This window comes from Periplaneta americana, chromosome 1, assembly GCF_040183065.1.
Source record: "Periplaneta americana isolate PAMFEO1 chromosome 1, P.americana_PAMFEO1_priV1, whole genome shotgun sequence".
NCBI classification, from domain to species: Eukaryota; Metazoa; Arthropoda; class Insecta; order Blattodea; family Blattidae; genus Periplaneta; species Periplaneta americana.
In genome coordinates, this window is record NC_091117.1 from 211910367 (window position 1) to 211931515 (window position 21149).

The 21149-nt window shown below is 36.9% G+C and overlaps 1 protein-coding gene across 1 annotated transcript; it reads left to right on the forward strand.

Annotated features, from left to right (window-relative positions):
* Positions 1-459: 459 nt before the first annotated feature.
* Positions 460-20393, forward strand: LOC138707687 (UDP-glucosyltransferase 2-like). Its single transcript, XM_069837487.1, has 6 exons — positions 460-579; positions 7136-7301; positions 14817-15488; positions 17212-17434; positions 18685-18904; positions 19845-20393. Exons 2-6 carry the CDS (start codon positions 7137-7139, stop codon positions 20134-20136), a joined length of 1572 nt encoding a protein of 523 aa, XP_069693588.1. The 5' UTR covers positions 460-579; position 7136; the 3' UTR covers positions 20137-20393.
* The last annotated feature ends 756 nt before the right edge of the window (positions 20394-21149 follow it).

Consider the following 21149-nt stretch of genomic DNA (forward strand, 5'->3'; position numbering starts at 1 on the left):
TACACATTTTAACAATTTTACCGTTTTCGTTCCGATTCTCGTTTCCGGTTTATTGTGAACCAGGCTTTACTGGTAGCCATCTTCAGAACTAAAGCTGAAACTAACTTAGTTTACATTTAACACATGAAAGTGAATATCATAAATATATTTCTAATTGATACCATGTTAAAAATGTGTAATCAAGATGTCCAATTTCTTCTCCAAAATGTCTTATCATAACAAAATATAGTGTGCATGGTTTGCTGTGAATTACACATGATATCCAGGGCTTGAGTTCCTGCCACTTGCATTATTTTACCAGGAAAAAACATAACATTGTGAACAAAGTGAATGCATGCGCGTATTTGTTTCGGTGCTCATGTTGTAAAGATAACTTTTGTTTCAATGACGTAAATGAGTGCAGTCACTTGTGTTATTTTAATTGTTTCGCTAGAATACTGCCTGTGTAATTTAGTAAGCCTTGTCAGCGATATTATCTGCCTGTGGCCGCAGCTTAGCGTGCAGGGCGTTAGTGGAAAGGTCATCTCGCACGTCACGTGATACAGGGATTCACACAAGATGGCTAATCAATTACCATCCGTAAGTAGGCTACGTTCCGTTGTTTCCTAATTAATTAAGCATTCTAGGTAGGTTTTGCACCCTTATAGGTAGTATGGGCATTCATTCATAGTGTTCTGCCAAAGGGCAGAATTTTCACTGCAAACCCAGCATTCTTGAATCTTTCCTATTTTCTGCCTTCCTTTCAGTCTCACAAGCAAACATTTTCATAGAGGCAGATGAAATAGTAATATGCGTTACAAGAGCGGTATGATGAAGTTTTCATGTTCGAGGAAAAGTTTGAAAGAGGAATTTCTAATTAGTTGCAATGAAATCTCCATGTTGGTTTCTGTTCAATGACGGCAAATTTTCAAAACAAAAATATCTATCTTCAACATTGTTGCTTTAAAATGTTTTCTGTGTTTACTATACTCCAGCAGGCCGTGATATACGTCTGTCTTTTTTTCCCCCAGTCTATAAATGCGAACTTAAAACAAACGGTAAGGTTATGTAATTATTTATTTTTCATTTTAATATTTTAATAATATTATTTATATAACATATTGCAGCAATAGCATCGGCAAGTTTGTTGATTTTTTCACGGCTTCCTTAATGTTACTTGCATCACGAATGCAGTAACTTTAGTGGAGTTGTAGAGTTTACTTAATTTTTGCAAATATTTAAAAACAATAATTAACATTGCAATTTAGGTGAAACTGCAGTGGTAAGTTTCCAATTTATAATTATTACTATATTGAACGTCTCTAAAAATAATATGTTAAAAGCCTAAAGCAGTAAAATCAATATGTCACTTAAGCGGTAAGAAGAGGAAAATTGTTATGTTGGTAGGTTGGGAATACTGAATGTGGAATTTTAGACTTTCCGCGGATTGGTTTTGTGCGGAAACGAAGCAAATACGCACGATCTCGCACAAAAGTTATTTTTTCTTCCACCATGTTAATAATGTCAAAACAAGTGCTTATGCAAATTTGGCCGTCCAGAAAGTAAGTTTGCCTGGATCAGTTTACAGAAAGAAAACACAATTTTATGGAAATATTTATTGGAACAGATACAGCAATATTCTACTATTTTTCACTACAATGTTGTCCCATTGACATATTCCGCTTGAACTACGTGCCTTTGTCTTACTTGATTATTACGGAGTAGGAGAGGAATTATATTGTGAGATTTTGAGTAAAAAAAAAAGGTCAACCCCAGAACAGGCCAAATCGACCCAGAGGGTGGCGAGAGGTTAAGGGGTTAGGTACAGCTTACAACAGTAAAATTGTGGAAATATTCAACTTTTTTTCTCCATTACTGCATCTTGTACAATAATGAAAATTAGTCTGTGTAAGACACTGTCCTTCTGCTATATGAAAAAATATTTTTACTATTAAAAAAAATTATTTATATTTTTGTTTTCAAAATTCAGTTCACTGTGCAGTGATAAAGCGTTTCCCATATAACTTAAAAACTATCCAACTTTCTGTGATGAAATTTTTTGTATGCATTTATGCATGTCATATCTACAATATGATACAAGATCACTTCTCTGCTTTTGATAGATTCTCTGATAAAAATAAATTCATTTAAAATGGTCAAATATCAGTATTTTCTTATAACATAAAATTTAAAAATATTATTTTTTTAAGTAATGTAGTTCAAAAGGGCATGATATTGTAAAATGAGATTCAGCAATAAAATAAAAGTGAGAGAACATGAAAAAGTTAACAAAAATGTGAGTTATGAGAGAAACTCTTCATCACTGCACAGTAAACTACCAACATTTTGAATTTAAAAAATATATATATAAATAATTTTTTTAAATCGTAAAAGTATTTTTTTTCATATAGCAGAAGAGCAGTATTTTACACATACAGATTTTCATTATTGTACAATTTACAGTAATGGAGGAAAAAAATTGAATATTTCCAAAAATTTTACTACTGCAGTCTGTACCTAACCCCTTAATGCACCCAACTTTATAGACAATCGGTATTTAATGGTGGTAGGGCAGTAGCGAACAGACGATAAGAGGTGGTCCTCCAGCTTGGGGGTTGGTCGAAGGGCTAACAATCCATCACCGTAAAAAGAGCTTGTTACGAAACCCCAACATAAGCTCTGCTTTCGAAAAAACTGAAAGTTAGAATCATGTTCATCAGTCCTTTGTGACAAGTGATACATTGTCGTTTAATATTACTCCTGAAAGAATTTTTGAGCAAAGAAGACACCATAGGCTACTTCTTTCTTCCTCACAAAAAATACGAGTATTTCTCCTCCCATTTTCTTTAAATGCTCGTTTCCTTGAATGTTCTGTTGGTTTCGTTAATAACATGGAGACAAGCCAGTCCACCACTTATGCTTAATCACTGTATACCTTTGAATGAACAACGGGTGGCTAAGGGGAGGTAAGGGGATCATGCCTCACCCCTCTGCTGTGTCTGTGCGTTAAGGAGTTAACTCACGAGTCGAGAAATTCCGATGAAATTAATTGAATAAAATAGCATTTTTAAACTTAGTTTTAACTGAGAGTGAACCAGAGCTCTAGAAGTCTTTAGTCCGGGTCAGCTTACTCCATACCCTAAGGGTGAAACCTAACCATTTTTCCCCCATTACTACATATGCTAGTGAATTGTGGTGATTTTCTAGTTTGCACGTTGAATTTTCTTTTGCCAACTTCGTTTCGAATTTCGATACTGACAAATACTACAAATGGTAGTGATTTTGTAACTGGTATGTTGGCAGCTCAGACAGATGTTGTCGGTACTGGAGTTCCATGAAATTAAAATTGTACTAGATTTCTGAGTCGGTTACTGGAAGCTAGTGAAATTTAAACATACTAATAATTAATTAATATCAGTATTAATATTAATACATAATAGTTATTGTATGTGTTGCGTTGTGGTTATAATTCAAGACTATAGTCAGGTAAGTTTTCGAAGTTAGTATTAACAGTTTTATGTGGTCAAACAAAATACATTTTTAGGTTAGGTCTCGTGAGTCAATTGTTTAGTCAAACCAATGGATTTCATATTGCCAGAGAAAATACTTGACATGTCGATCCCCTTCCCGTATAGTTTACCTACTAAAATATGTTACAAATTATTTTATGCTCGACCATGCAGAAATGTAGTAATTATACACCTGGTATGTCATTAAAGTACACCTACTCATTAAAGTACAGGTGTTCAGCCAATGACAACTCAACTTACAGGTGTTCAGCCAATGACAAGTCAGCTTTGCACCGTTATAAAACCGCAAGTAATGAATATTCTCGGATATGCAATCGAAAGAAAATTAGCGAAAAGTCACGGAGGCTGGAAATCCAATACTGTGGCAGAAGGTTAAGTTATGTTACTATAATAATTAGCGTTAATTGTAAATAATATTCAAATAAATTCAATTTGTCATCTCGTTTTTCAATGTCGAATTCAATAATCAAGGTTATATCAAGTTTAACGGGATTACATCAAGGTCAATGACATTATTGGCCTCGGAAAAAATCAATACTTTCGCGTCTGCGCACATCTCACAATTCACGACCTGGAACAAGGTCACTTCCAATCTTGTCAGATACAAATAAAATGTATACATCTGAATAATTTCAAGTTAGAAATATGGTCGAGCATAAAAAGTCGTATGAAACTTGCCTATAATGGTAATTAAGACTTGCGTCTTAATTACTATCATTATAGGCTCGTTGCATACTGTACTATAACTATTTGGAATAACCTTCAACATAAAGTACCGTAAGTTAATAAGTCATTTAGTACGTAGGATCGTGTGATATCTGGTAAAAGTTGGCAACACTGACAAGACGGCAATATTTTCTGTTTAGGAACTGTTCTTATGTGACCCTCACTATTGAGCAGGGTTGCAGAACTGGGGAAGAGAGGGGCGGAAGCATGGGGAAATAGTTTGTTCTCCCGTCCACAAGGCCGGAGCCTTCAATGACGTTCCTGTGACGTTTGGCAAGCACACTGAATACACATCAGCCTACAAACGTCAAGCGACCTGGAACATCCATGTTGATACAAGTCAAGTCAGAAATAGTCTGTGCTGCTGTGAGGCCTTGAGCACAATGCAGCAACTCTTTCATGCTTTGATCGTAATGCTTTAATTGTCAGTGACTGCCCAGGTCACGGGTCACGGATCCCATTGTGTGCTGGGGAGGGTCCCGCCGCACATCTTGTTGACTGTCATCGTAACTACGTAACCTATTACGAGTGACGTGCGGTATTGAGAACTAGCTACGGTACGTGATAGTCGGTGTAACTTCTGTAAGGAAGGAACCTCTACATGCCACATTGCAATTGCGATTCAAGTCCCTGTGAGTCCAAATGTAATTTGCCATCAAGGATGGTGCTGGGCAATGTATCTTGGTATATCAGTACTCCCATTATTGTTAAATATCCGACTCTTGTTTTATCCGCATTAACTTTGGAAGTCGCTTCAGTTTGAAGAAAACGTTTTCAGGTTAAAGTTTCATTGCTTTAGCATAGTTATAAGAATTAATTTTCAAATTATTTTTATTTCGAATAAATTTTATTCAGCTTCCTTCAAGTGAAGGCTGCCTAGAAGACAAAGCTTACCATAAAATTGTTGTTATAATGAAAAAAAAAAAAAACAATGGAGAAGAAAAAGAATAAGAAATAACACAATTAGAAATAATTGGAAAAGACTAAACTAAACATCATTAATTCCAGAAAAAACATAAAATTTCCTAGTATCTATTAGCTATTGGGTGATCACAGTCGTCTATTTAGCACTGGTTGCAAGACCCAACTTAAGTGAGCAGATCGCCATAGCAAAGAGATCAATCTATATAACTGTAGAGATAGTTTGTTAGGATTTTTATAGATCCCTTCACTGCTCACATAGATACTTCAGTGAGAAAAGTTTGTCCTAAACCAAACTGCTAACAAAAATGCGCGAATCTTTTTGTGATGGTCCCTCTAGCCCCAATCAGTAATTCAATAACTTCGATCGACGTTAGATGATATTTTTCCTTATAGTATGGTATAGTGGGGTTGTATATGTCGCATTTTTCCTGATGTACCTCTGCGGGTTGATTTTCGTACATTTCCATCCTTACAGTTGGATCAATTATGAATCCCTTGTTGATCTTGTCAGGATAGCGATGATGTCAATGCGCCTTGTAGATCCATTTGTGGACAAACCATGGACCTCCTCTTCTACTTGGTAGTCTTTCCCTCGTAGGGCCGATGCTAGGAGGGATCGAATCTTGTGGTGACGACTATTTCTCAGTAGTTCTCCATGAGGACATGCTCCCAGAATGTGAGCAAATGTCGCTACGCAACGAAAGAAAAAAGAGAAAGGAATACGAGTAATACAAGAAGATGCTTGGTTAAAAGATCCGAACTACAAACTATTATATACAAAGTGTGCAATCAGAAATGCAATAGTTCCTCGCTACATATAATTTTATTTAGAGTCAGAGATAACCAGTCAAGTCAATTAGCAGAGACTCTATTTGTAATAAACTGTTAGCCTACCTGATTTTAGCCTTTATCTTCGAGAGTGAATATCGATAAAATACTTCCATATGAAATATTAATTTTATGGAAAAGAATATTTTTTGTTTTAAATTATGTTCCAAGATTATACGGGATCTCTACACCGAAATGACCTATTTTTATTTTGCTCTCAATACCAAATAAATAAAGATAAAGGAATTTTATTCACAAATATAAGTCGTATGAGGTATTAAGTTTGTAATAAAAAGCACACACTGCCACTTCAGGTGTGGTACCAATGACTTCCACAATCCGGACACGGAGGGACATGATCGGACAAGAATGTCACAAGAACGACCTACCTGGACATGCTGCAGCTGTTCAGGTTGTAGTTTTAACAAGATGGTGCTCCACCCCACTGGTCGCTGGATGTGCGGACGCTTTTCCAGGGCGTTGCATAGGACGAGATGGACCCCTGAATTGGACTCCACGTTCTCCGGATTTCTTTTTTTCTTTTGGTGCTAAATGAATTGTACATGGCATTGATACCATTTCTCCGAGCATGTTGGAGCGGACCTGGACGGAAATCGAATACAGACTAGACATCCATCGTGCCACCAAAGGGACTCACATGGAAGTTGTGATTTTTTGTTAAAAACTTAATCCCTCATACGGCTCATGTTTGTGAATAAAATTCCTTTATCTTTATTTCTTTGGTATTGGGAGCAAGATAAAAATAGAGCATTTCGATGTAGACACCCTGTATTAGTAGGTTGATTCTTAATGGTTACCCAGTGAAGCGGAGTTATCCTTTTATGAGATTTTCTTTCTTTCTCTAAACCATAATAATCTATAACTAAAGTCAGAGAATCTTGTAGGCCTATTCAGAAATTTTAAAAGTGTTTTAGTAACATGATATGGAACTGAAGTACCGTATTGATAAATGTATACCTAAATCAGATAATAATAAACCGTGTCATCCTCATTCTCTCCTTTACTCCCTGTGTTTTATCCCTTATTTCTTTCTTCATTATTTTCGTCCATTCTTTTCTTCTTTCTCTTCTTGTTTGAAGCTCTAAAATAAAGATTAACCTAATTGTATATATTTACTCACTGTACAGAATGGTAAACACGGGTGTGAAGCTGTTGACGACTCTGCTGCTGGTGTGTTCTGGACTTCAAGCTGTGCACAATGCCAAGATATTGGCTATGTTGAATTTGCCGTCGCCTAGTCACTACATTTTTAACAGGGCTCTGTTATTAGCCCTCGCCGAAAAAGGGCACCAGGTAATAGGTTACAATAAATAAGACATTTTTGTTTCAATGCAATTGAGGCCATTTCCGGAAGAAGGGCACATAAGACAATATGGTGATTCGAGTAATCCTAGTTTAAAGATTTTGTTTTAATTTATTTCAATGGACACTTTATGCCTGCATACAATGAAAAATTACATATAAGTAGAATACCATTAAGAACCTACTTTCACAATATAAAGCATTTTTATCAATATATTTAATTTTAAAATATTATTTGTTATCAGCCATTATGTGCCCTTTTTCCAGAAATCAGTCTAAATTTGAAACTATAACGAATACTATGTTCTTGGATGTTGATAAACTGATTTAACTGTCAAAGCATAGTAAAGCTTTACATTACCGGTACTATATGGTTTTTACAGAATACTTCTATGTATAATATGAATATAGCATTGCCCTACATCACATAAGATTATTTATTTTTCTCCTTGCTGAAACAATGTTCAAACCATTCTGTCCAGAGTGGAGAGATGTTTCAGGCAATTTTTGGTTGCTGGTAGCTTTCTTCAAACATGCTGTTCAGCAAGGAACAGCTTTCAGCGTCCATGTACTGAAACAAATCTCTGATATCCTCTTTTTTTCGCTTTACTGGATTGAAATCCACCATGGAAAGTTCAATGGTTTTCAGACCTTCACTACCGTATTTCTGTTTCCAAAGCCGGAAGGATGTGTAATTACCTGCATACGTTATTGAAGCTAGTACAGGACCATCAGCAGTATTCAGCAGAACATACTTCTGTATGTTCCTTTAACCATCAGTTCAAAAGTATGGTTCATGACCTTCTTTCCAGTTATTTTATTAGACTTCTGTCCATAAGAACAATAAAGAGAAACGGATGACTTCTGGCTATCATCATAGCTGACAAGTAGGGTTTAGCAGTAGGTATGGTTTCTTCTTTCTTCACTTTTGACTTAATAGGGCCAAAGTTTCGATCGCATTGACCAAACGAATGTCCCCGAACTGACAAAAGGTGGACAACCTCCACGTTAATAACTTCAGCTATTCATGAAGAAAATGACATCACGATTGAGTTCTTATTCTGACCACCACATGCATCGGAGAGCAGGAAAACATGCTTCACTTTTGGAAACTCCAACTTTTTTTCTAATGCATCGTGAATGAATGATACAACTGAGTTGGGATCTTTCTTTGCTTGCATTTCCATGAAATAGTACATAAACAAAGAATCGTCGTTATGTATGTGGACGTTGACAGCATTTAACCACAACAAGCGTTTATAAAATTGGCTAGTCACATTTAGTTTGGGTACAGGAAGATTCTGTGCATAATGGCACTCAATATCACTTTTAGCTTTTCGAATGAAGTTCTGTTTTATTTTTAGGTATGTCTGTGCATTTATTTTGTGGATTATGTATTCTTCTTTGCAATATTTTTGTTAGCATTAAGTATCATTTCACAAGCAGTGCAAAAATCACAAACATCAGTTTTAGGTCTTTGAAGCTGTAGTTACAGTGGTGTTTGAAATATCTGAAGTAAGTTACGTAACTCATTTGGAGCTTTTTACCTGTATTCTCTAAGACTTTCTTCGAGAAGAGATCGTACAGTATTCTGACACTTAGATTCGGATCTTAAAAACACCTCAGAGGAGATTTGTGTGAGCAGTAATGGCTTTCTGGCTAAGAATTGTGTTCAGGTGTTCTTCTAAAAAATTGCCAAATATTAGCCTCTATTTTGTGAATGTTTGCCTCTTCACTCCACAAATGAATCATTGGCCAGTGTTTTATCTTGAATAACTCTGAGTCTTTTAACTGATACCTGATATAGCTTTAATATCAAACCACGACAAACTTCCAATATTCCCAAATATTTTCCCTGAGCATTTTTGGATGTAATGTTGCCTTCCGATTATGTGTACCGACTTCTTGGACATACATTGGCTTAAAAATGAATCCTGTATTCCTTACCTTGATCACTATAGAACGTTCCGAAAAGCTCTTCTTGCTCACTGATTGGTACCTTGCGTTAGCACTGTTCTTGACAACACGATGATACTGCTGAAAATGGTCTTTCTTTTATGTCAATTACATTCCTTGAAATGTAGATCTGACCGATATGCCGTTTTCTCTTCTTTCCTTCTTTCTTGCTATTAGAATTGTCATAAGATGGTCTTTTTCTGCCCATTAGTATGGTAGGAATAGAACAGCTATTGCACTAACAACCGCAGCCTGAACCTACTGTACACTTGCTGTATTAGCAATGAATCTGATCTGCTTCACGCTCGCAAAGATGCTCTCCTGTCCTCTAGCGTTGAGATAATGAAACAAAAATTTGGTGGAATAATCTACCTAATATAGCAGTTACATTTAAACAATTTCCCGAAAAAGGGCTTATAGGACTATAGGCCTATCTTCCGGAAATCGCCTCAATTAATAATCAAATCTTATACAATAGATAATATATTTGGCACTTATTTCAAGTTTTTACTAAATACTACCAAATTATTTTCATTTATTATTATTATTATTGTTATTATTATTATTATTATTATTATTATTATTATTATTATTATTATTATTATTATTATTATTATTTACTTAAAATGGCTTTTAGAGAACCCGAATATTCCTTGCCGCCTTCATATAACTCCGTCATCGGTCTCTATCCTAAGCAAGATTAATTCAGTCCCCACCATCATATTCCACCTCTCTCAAACTCATTTTCATATTATCCTTCCATCTACGTCTCGATTTCCCCAAAGGTATTTTTCCCTCCACCCGTCCAAATAATATTCTGTATACATTTCTAGATTCTCCCATACGTGCTACATGCTCTGTTCATCTCAAACGTCTGTATTTAATGTTCCTAATTGTATTAGCTGAACAATACAGTGTATGCAATTCTGCGTTGTGTAACTTTCTCCATTCTCCTGTAACTTCTTCCCTATTTGCCCCAAATATTCTCCTAAACACCTTATTCTCGAACACCCTCAGTCTCTGTTCCTCTCTCAAAGTGAGAGTACCAGTTTCACAACCATAGAAAACAACCGGTAATGTAACTGTTTTATAAATTTTAACTTTCAGTTTTTTTGAAAGCAGACTGGATGAAAAAAGCTTCTCAACCGAATAATAGCACGCATTTCTCATATTTATTCTTAGTTTAATTTCCTCCCGAGTGTCATTTCTATTTGTTACTGTTACTGTTGCTCCAGGATATTTTAATTTTTCCACCTCTTCAAGGATAAATTTCCAATTTTTATATTTCCATTTCGCACCATGCTTGGTCACGAGACATAATCATATAATTTATATTTTCGGATTTACTTCCAAACCTATATCTTTACTTGCTTCAAGTGAAATTCCTGTGTTTTCCCTGATAGTTCGTGGATTTTCTCATAAGATATTCACGTCATCCGAATAAACAAGCAGCTGATGTAAACCTTTCTGCAATCCTGGACTTTCCTAATGGGATATTCTAGAGTAACGTTAAAAAGTATTCGTAAATTGCTCAATAAACTCCCTACAGACGAGTTGATTCGTACATACATGGGTCATTCAATAATTAGTGGCAACATATGAATTAACAACAGAGAAAACATTTTTGGAACAGTCACATTGTTGCAGTGCTCAGAAGTAATCTCCTCCAACATGAATAACCGCCTCCATACCTCAGGGAGACGACGGATGCCATCCACAGCGTCTTGTTGTACTAATCTTCGAACAGACTGCTCTACTGCTGCTATAATTGCCTGTCTGGTTCTAAAGCGAACTCCTCTAAGCGGTAATTTCATTTTCGCGGAAAGGTCAAAATCACATAGGCTCATATCTGGGGAGTATGAAGGATGCTCCAGAATTTCCCAGTTCCATCTGCGAAGTAAATTAGCCACAAAAGCAGCTATGTGAGAGCGAGCACCTTCATGTAGCACAATAGAAGGAGAATTCAGGAGATTGGACGTTTACGGCGCATAGCTGGTCGTAAATGGTGTTCAGAAAGTAAATGCACCGTTCATATGATTTCCCGCAGAAACTGAATGAGTGACAAGAACACCGTCATAATCATAAGCAACAATGAACATGACTTTAAGTGGATCCTGTTCTTGTTGATACTTTTTTTTTTTTTTTTGCCATGGGGAATCTTTGTGCCGCCACTTATTTGATTGTCTATTCAATTTTGCTTGGTAGCACCGAACTCAGGTTTCATCTAAAGTTATAATACGTCGAAGAGAACGCTCTCCTTCACGTCCATAGCGTTCTAAGTGCAATCTCTCTGTTTCCATTCTGTCACATGTTTTCCTCTTTAAGATTGTGTGGAACCCACAGGGCGCAGATTTTCCTCATCTTTAACTTCTTCTTAAGTATATATGAAGAATCGTACTAGGAGCAATTCCGACTTCCCTTGCTAGTTCAATAAAAGTCCAAAACGGTGTTCTTCCAGCAGTGCTGTTACAGCTTTCACATGCACATCATTACTTGCCGATTGCGTCCTGCCAGCGCCACGTTTTTTATTAACATCTTCCCTCCCGTTGCGAAATGCATGCGCCCCTCTAGCCACTGTACGATATGGTGAAGTCTCTCTACCACAAGCTTCCAGTAATGCTGTATGGCATTGTCGACCATTCTTGCCTCTTGCAATCTCAATTTTAATTAACCTCTTTCCTTACTATATATTTTACCAGTTTTGTGAAAAAAGTGTCATATTTTTTTATTTTCGTAAAGAGGTCATTTAATATTGCAGAATCACTGTACATCACTAATTTTCTTACATACCTAAAAAATCAATATGAAATAGACATACATTTATACCTGAATTATTATCCCGAGTTATCTCGTGCACCTTGATTCCAGCTCTGGTAGTTGTTCCACTTCGATTTTCTCCTGAACTATTTACCAACTTATGTTTTTTATGTATTAATTTATGAGGTACAATACCAGTGCTGTTATCAAGGCGTTAAATGTTGCTTGTCGTGTGATAGACTCGAAAGCAGGGTATTACCACAGTGGCACATTGCATTCCGGACAGTAGTTTCTGCTCTCCTATATGAGAGCGTTTTGGGAAGAATGGTGTAGCAGTCATTGAATATTTCTTTGATGGGCGATCATAAAAGTACAAGTCAATTTTTGGCGAAATTGAGATATGTACAGTTTTGTCATCATCAGCTCGATATCTATGTTCTGGTAAAAAGAGAACAAGTCAAAACCTGCTGTAGAACGCCGCATTCTCTGATGCACATAACAGTATCTTCAAAATCATGTACGATGTTAAAGTTTTTTTTCTCTCCTGTAAAATAAGGTTTTTTGACTTATACTCTTACGATCGCCCATCAAAGATTTGTACCAGTGCATCTGTTCTTCAGGTTTGTGAATAATGTTCTGCAGTATCACTATGCCCAAAAGTACACGTATTTCAGAGTCTGTAGTAGGCCGCCACGAATTATTTTCAGCATTCTGTGAACACTTATTAGCATGCCGAATCATCTCCTCGAATATAATGTTGATGAGGTCATTATTAAAGAATAATTTAAAAAATTGAGAATTATCGTTATCAGAAACAATGTTAAAATTTCAGGGAATGGGAACCTCGGAGGTGCAGAAGAAATGGTGCCAGATGTCTTCTATTCAAACCACTGTCGAAAAGACGCGACATCAACTGATCTGAATTTGTTTGTTGGTCTATAACTTCGTCTTCTGATACCGATGTTTCCTTTCCTAATCTTCTACAGGAATATATTCCTGATCAAAAGTTTCGGAATCACTAACTTGATCCATCTTTACACAAAACAGCACAAAAAACACTAAACACAAACAGAAACCGGCAAAACTAACTAGCATCTACTCACTACTGTGTGTGAATGCTATATGAGCATAGAATTCCACTCGCAAGGAAGAAGTACAAAAAACACCACCAGATATAGCAATATCACTAACTTCTGTAGCCATCTAGTAAGGAAAAAGTTAATGAAAGAATGGAAACGTATATATTCGGGATATAATCCTTAGCAGCGAAAATGGGACTCAAACGAGTTAACTCGGGTTAATAAATTTTGACACAAGCTGGCAACCCGAGTTAACTCGGGTTAATCAGGGAAGTGGTTAAGCAATTTTGTTTGTATATGTTAAACATTTTAGAGCACCACAGATGACAGTCTACAAATCAAACTCGCTACTTATAAATGAGATTGTTGTCTTCAAACTCTCAGATAACACACATCAGATGCTCTTCTTCCTCATTGTTATCAGCTTGCATCATTTACCACTGATACCGCTACATACAAACATGTTGTCACTAGTTATTGAATGAACCGTGTATAATACTGTACAGTGTGTCTTTCATATAACCACTCTTCCTTCTATAGTCAAAGAGCGACCCATTCTACGCGTTATCTCATACTCATCACAATTGCACAATTATACAACACGCATGGGACATCCGGCGTAGAAGAGGAATCCAGTGTCAGATTGGGTGGCAGACGCTAGCCTAAAATCTGTCGGGCCACATACCGTAGATCAACAAATCAAACCAGTAACAACTTTACTATGTGTGTGGATGTTAACATTGGCAAAGTACCAATAATCCGTATTCGCATATTGTAAGAACTATACTAAAGCTAACACACTAAATCTCTTGTATCACAGATAATAGTACATCATGCAACGAGCCTATAATGATAGTAATTAAGAATCGAGTATGGATATTTATGAAACGAGCGCAAGCGAGTTTCATAATTTTCATACGAGCTTCTTAATTACCATTATAGGCGAATTTCATACGACTTTTTATGGTCGACCATATTTCTAACTTGAAATTACCGGTATTCAGATGTATACATTTTATTTGTATCTGACAAGATCGGAAGTGACCTTGTTCTAGGTCGTGAATTGTGAGATGTGCGCAGACGCGAAAGTATTGATTTTTTCCGAGGAACAATAATGTCATTGACCTTGACGTAGTCCCGTTAAACTTGATAATATTATAATATTATAACCTTGATTATTGAATTCGACATTGAAAAACGAGATGACAAATGGAATTTATTTGAATATTATTTACAATTAACGCTAATAATTATAATAACAGAACATAACCTTCTGCGACAGTATTGGATTTCTAGCCTCCGTGACTTTTCGCTAATTCTCTTTCGATTGCATATCCGAGAATAATCGATACTTGCGGTTTTATAACGGTACAAAGCTGACTTGTCATTGGCTGAACACATGTAAGCTGAGTAATCATTGGCTGAAGACACTGTACTTTAATGAGTAGGTGTACTTTAATGACATGCATTAAAGGACTGTTACCAGGTGTATAATTACTACATTTCGGCATGGTCGAGCATAAAAATACATTAAAACACATGTGCAAAGGCCTACTCATCTGTAAGAAGTTGTTAAGTTTGTGTAACAAGAATCCTGTTCAAATGATCCAGTGCGTATGTCGCTCTAACCTCTCGATTCCGCCCACAAATTTTCAGTGTTTTCTTGGTGATAATTCTGTATGTGACAATTAGTGATATCCATTTCTATTGGCAGGTGACTGTGATAAGCCCAGATCAAGAGAAGAAGCCTGTTCCCAATATAAAATCGATCCTGTTGGAAGACATTTACAACATCACTAAAGAACGTTTCAACTATGAGGCTTTCAGAGAAGTGTCACTATGGCATTTAATACGTGCTTTATTCGACTGGGGATCCATGCTATGTGAGAAACAGATCCAGACTAAAGGGGCCCAGACATTGTTAAATTCAAAAGAAAAATTTGACCTTATAATCACAGAAATCGCTTGGGGAGAATGTTTCTTTGGATTTATACATAAATTTGGATCTCCACCTGTTGTCGCGACTTCGGGAGCAGGTGTACTGCCTTTGTTTAGTCTGGCAATAGGAAATCCGGAAAATCCTTCGTATATGCCAAATCTTTTTTTACCTCTAAATGGTCATATGAGTTTTAGCGAGAGAGTTTTCAATTTTCTTATCCATAATTTATTCATGCTCTTGTACCAATATTATCATATGCCAAAACAAGAATCTATTGCTAGGAGATTTTTCAAAGAGGATCTTCCTCCTCTTGACACAATAAATAGAAATTTCAGCGTAGTTCTAGTCAACACTGTCTTGGGATTGGACGAACCTCGACCATTCTTACGAAATGTTATCCCTATTGGTGGAATGCACATTAAGGCGAAGCCGGATCCTTTACCAAAGGTTAGTATAATATATAATACAATACAGGATGGTCCAAAAAGACGTTACCACTTATATGGAGGTTGTGTTATGTTTATTTTGTTGTGTTATTATCAGTGGCGGCTCCTGCATATTTCTTAAGAGGAGGAAAGAAATTAACAGCACTAAATGGCACCTTCTTGAATGAAACATGCTACAAATTAGTCTACATGCATACCTGTAAGACCAGATAGTGTTGGGGTTGGCCTTCCCTTCTGTATAGCAATAATCTGTTCTTGTAAACTGAGTTTCCTAAATTGTCCAAAATATATTATGTTTTAACTTCCATTCATTGTTGAATAATTTGTACAAATTAACAATTACAAGGAAATTCACAACTTCGTAGCATTTTTCGAGCACACTACAGCATCACACGTGTTGGAAGAGACTAGCTACTAACACGTAACCGGAACCGTTTTACGGAAATGGAAATGGGAATGGGAAATAATCTGAGGAAAACGAAAACACTGCACCAACCCACGTGGTCTGTGTTGCCACATGTACATTTTACAAGTTCAGTATCACATAATTTTGAAGAATGTCAGTTCTTGTAAAGTCATACTAACATTACTGTTCAAAGCTGCCGGTGGCCGATTAATTTTTTATGTTAAAAATTATGTAGTTTGGAGTACCTACTTTCATTTTCAAATATATTTGTACAAAACTGACAACTTGGCTGTTGCCCTGTCTAGTAAACAATGAATAGAAGTGAATTTCAGGGGCCAACTACGTAAAACTACTTCCTCTTTGTTTTACATAAACCCGAATTTAACTTTCAAATATCCACGAAAGTTTCAAACCATCAATAGTAGCCTATATAAAGTGCAATGAATAATATTTTTGATTTATAATTTTAAAAATAAGTTTACATGGTGTCTTTCATAGCGTTGCTTTAAAACTGTTTTTGTTGTGTCTCCTCCTAGATGTGTTATAGTCCGGTTGAATGCAACATCGTTAGGTGGCAGCGGTAGCGAGCTTGCTGCACGACCAGTCGGTTTCTATTACCCGCCCATGCGCTGATTCAGAGGAGGATCTCCTCCCTCTCCGTTCATTTACTTGCTTTAAAACTCTACTTCTTTCTCTGGCCGCTAGTGCGCTGTTGTCTATGTGTGTTAACTCCAGTAGAGGAGGAATGGAGTGCCTTTCCTCTGCACAGACAATCTCGCATCTTTCTCACAGTTTTCTACAGCACATGAGCGCGCGTCGTTTAAAACTCGATCAACCGAGTTTTTCTTATAGCTACGAACTTAAAAATGATCGAATCTTCCTCGAATTTCAAGGCACATATTTTATTTGATATTTACTTTCAAAAGAAGAAAATGTGAGGAGGACGTTCCTCCCTTCCCTCCCCAGAGGAACCGCCACTGGTTATTATATTTTATATATGAAATACATTTTGTTTTTATGTTTGAGCTCGGTTCAATCAGTGAACACCTTCAACCTGGGCGCCACCGTTCTGGATGCACGAACACAGCGAGCGAGAGCGTCAGTTAGATTTGTTCATCTCTAGCAGTTAGCATCGATAGAAATAAAGTTTCCTTTTCTTCTGCAAACCTAGAAATTTTGTCTTATTTGGTTTTCACAGAAACAGATTCAATTGTTTTGTGTTTCTAGGAATTTTAGTCACTGGAAGTGTCTGTCTTCATAATAAATCTCAAATTCTTCTCAACACAGATTTATTTCAACTTGATTTCTTTGTCTCCAGGAACTACAGAAGTTTCTAGACGAGGCTAGGGATGGATTTATATTATTTAGTCTGGGAACGAATTTAAGAAGCGATAAGATATCCGACGAAAAACGAAAAGCGCTGTTGGATGCTTTCTCGGAAATACCTCAGCGAGTCCTATGGAAGTTCGAGACGGAAAATTTGTCCGGTTTGCCGTCCAACGTCAAGATAAGCAAATGGCTGCCCCAGAGCGATGTTCTAGGTAAGCGTGAGCTGTTGCGGTTTAGTTCCCCATAACATGAGTGTGTTGAAGGGAAATGTTCGGAAATTTTTTAATCTCTACACTGGCTCAATTAATTGGCAGGGGAGATCTTAACTTGGGAAAAGGAGGGAGTTTAAGTATTCTACGCCTTAAGCCTGGTTCAGACGGTGCTAGTTTCTGTGATGGATTCCAAGGTGGCTGCGCTGATGGGTGCCCTGCGTGCTCACTTGGTGGTTCCCATGTTGGCTACGGTGATGGTTGTTGTTCACACGTAGCTGGCTCTTTTCATAGTTCAAATTGGAAAATCATCTGCTGCTTCATCTGTTGCCAACACTCATGGTCAAAAAGAAACTAAACCGTGAGTGGAAAACAACTAAAGTCCTACATTAACAGTAGTAAATGTCGCAATAAAGTAATTATGCCGTAAGTGCAAAACAACTAAATTCCGATGTTTAATTGTTGTTTCTTAGAAACTAAAGAATATAGAAAAAAAACGGTTTAGTTGGAAAACAACGAACATGGCGACATGGTTTCAGTGGTAATATTATATGATCATCTTTGGTTCCAGCCTGCAAACCATCACGAAAAATAGCAAGGTACCTACCCTCGAAATCCAGCAAGATTGCCATCCAAGCAGCCACCAGAGTGCATTACTTCCGGCTAGTGAGCACGCAGGCGACCCATCAGCGCAGCCACCTTGGAATCCATCACAGAAACACGCACTGTTTGAACCGGGCTTTATATAATTTGTTCATTTACTTTTCCAGAGCAGTTTATGTAACCGACAGAAATATTGTGACCTACATTGCATAAAAAAAAGCTCTAGCCCAGAAAACATATAGATTGCTCATTCCTATGTTAAAATCGATTGCACTTTGAAGAGAACAACCACCAGGATCGCCACCCGTCCGCCGTAAACGAACACGAGATGGCAGTATAGTCGCTAATGCAATTCAAATTAAAGTTATGACATGACTCCTTATGTAACAAATAGATGGCGGCATAGTAAACCTGACAAGTTGTTACCGTCAAAGCCTATAACGCCGAGCAATCTGGGTATATATGATCTAGGGCTGTAGCTTCACATCTAATAAGCTATAGCTATGTAATGAAAGATATAGGCCTAGTCTACATATAAAAATAAAGATTACATAAATACAAGAGTAAAAATGTGTACAGTTTTTTTATCCTACTTATACATATTTATTTATACAGGGAGAACAATAAGTATGGAATATTACTTGTTGCAGCACATTCCAACATCAAGGTATTCATTTCACATGGAGGATTGATGAGCACCATGGAAGCTACATACAGGGCTGTGCCTGTCGTGGGAGTTCCTTTTCTTTTCGATCAGCAGAATAACATTAAGAAGTTGGTCTCCAAAGGTGTTGGAGTACGTCTAGATTACCGCACACTCACGAAGCAAAGCATACTCACGGCTTTGCGGGAAGTCCTTCAGAATGACAGGTGCTTTGAAAAGATTCAATGATGTTTTGCAGAACTTTTGAATAATAATTTACATTGAATTCCATACTTAGCATACCCTTTGAACTGTAGAGCCATTCAGAAAAGTTCAACTTATGAAGCCATGTCGCCATGGCAGTGAAAAGGAAAACAGGCTTACACTTGTGCGAAGAACCCAACCGCATAGCTATCTACAGAGTCCGGCAGTTGGTTCCGGCGAATTTGAGATTGTCTTCACTCTGCGAGTCTTCAATGTGATATGTGTCCTAATTATATTTTTATTTGGATGCATGTTAAATGATTTCGTGTATATATTTGAATATTAATTAAATAAGAACTATAAGCGATAATATACTTTACAACATAATACAAATCTCCCGGTGTATCCTGAGCCATAGCAATAGTTACATTGGAAGTATGTAGTATCTACTGCGCATGCGTTAAACTTGATTTTACATTCGAGCTACAACACATCAGTTGTATCAGACGAGGTATGCGTGCAATGTTTGTACTTTACCGCATACCAACACTCATTCTTGCTTCAATTCTAACGTCTATTGACGTCACCCAGTGTTCAAGCGTGGCTATATAACGAGAAAGACCGGCTACGGCGCGACGTTACATTCTTAGTCTTAACATGGCCAACATTGAACAAGTTTATAAATAAATGCACGTTTAACACGAGTTTAATACAGCAATTCCTTTGTTTTTTAGAACTTTGAACATGTATTTATATTAGGCGATTGTCAAGATGGCCATGATTAGACTTTGATAACCACGTGACTCCGATTCGTGCCGAAGCCCGTCTTTCTCGTTTCTCGTTAGCCTCGTGCTCAAGTTAAACCAAGAGATATGTAATTGTTGTGAAACAACGGTGAAACGCGTATGACATGACATGAAAAAATGAGTTATAACTTCGTGACACTCAATTGTTTTCTTACAGTTACCACCTCAACATGAAGAAGCTCTCGACAATTTTCAAAGACCAAATCAATTCGCCTCTAGATCGCGCAGTATTCTGGACAGAATACGTCATCAGACACAAAGGAGCGCCACATCTGCGCTCAGCGGCGCAAGACTTGTACTGGTACCAGTATCTGCTACTCGATGTCATACTCGTGCTTTCTGCAGGGATCCTCCTGGTGGTATTTGTATTATACTTTGTTGCTAAAGTCATGGTTAGGACTGTCACAAAGTTGAAGCGAAAATCGACGACAAAAACAAAAACAAATTAACGGTTCTAATTTGTATCTAGCAGAAGTCTCAATATTTGTAGAAGTTATTGAAAAGAATTTAGTATGGAGTGAGAGGCAGGGCATCGACAACAAGGACAGTCTTAGAATTTATCGACATCTCGAGTGTTGCAATTTTCTTGAGCCAATTCGCTAGTAGAAATCATTATTACACACTCGCCACGGTTTGATACTGCAGTCTATTTCGCATTTCATCATCAGAAATAAAATTCTGTAATAAAGGCTTATAAACCTGTGTACACTATTGCTGACACATTTATTTTTTTTTTTTTACTTTCTTTCCATTTCTTACTACGGCACTACTTTCTCTCCTTCTTATCTATGTTCTGCTTTCCCTTCATCCTCTTCTCTTTGTATATTGCTATAGGTCAAGAATGTTTCGTAATAGCACAGTCTAGTATATACAGTCGCGAAGCTCAATACGTAGTAAATATGCAAACATTAGATAGTTGCTCACCACTAGGATCGCTAATATCGCCTCATTACAGGCAATGCAAAATAGTACCGTCACAATCTATTGTTTCTAGCACCCTCAAAACTCAAGCTTCGTGACCGTATATAGTAGACTGTGGTAATAGTCCCTGTTGTATAGAGGGTTGGGCTCACAGTAACTGCTTACAAATGAGGGACTCGATGGAAAAGGAGCTACCTTGTAAAAAGTTAAGTAATCTCATCTCGGTATTGTAATTTTACTTGGTATTACAATTTTATTGACGTATATTGGAGCATGTGCAATAAAATTCAAGAACAATATTTTATCTTTACAGAAAAGAATTGCAACAATACTTCACTGATGTTCTAAAAGAAGACGAAACAAAGGCGCGTTGTAAATAAAAGGTGTAGCCTAGATTGAACTTCTTTCATTATTTATTTGTAAAGAATTCACAACGTTTGTAACGACTTCAACGAGTAGCCTACCCTTCTCACCACCATTTTTTTCGCCTGAAAACCAAGATAGAGCCAATCTTGAAAAAATTGTTAATTGTTTTAAATTA

Excerpts from the sequence above, each read along its gene's own strand:
- LOC138707687 (XM_069837487.1), top strand. The coding sequence starts at position 7,137 with ATGGTAAACACGGGTGTGAAGCTGTTGACGACTCTGCTGCTGGTGTGT. Across the intron at positions 7,302-14,816 it reads TCGCCGAAAAAGGGCACCAG|GTGACTGTGATAAGCCCAGA; the intron begins GTAATAGGTTAC and ends TTCTATTGGCAG. Across the intron at positions 17,435-18,684 it reads GCCCCAGAGCGATGTTCTAG|CACATTCCAACATCAAGGTA; the intron begins GTAAGCGTGAGC and ends TACTTGTTGCAG.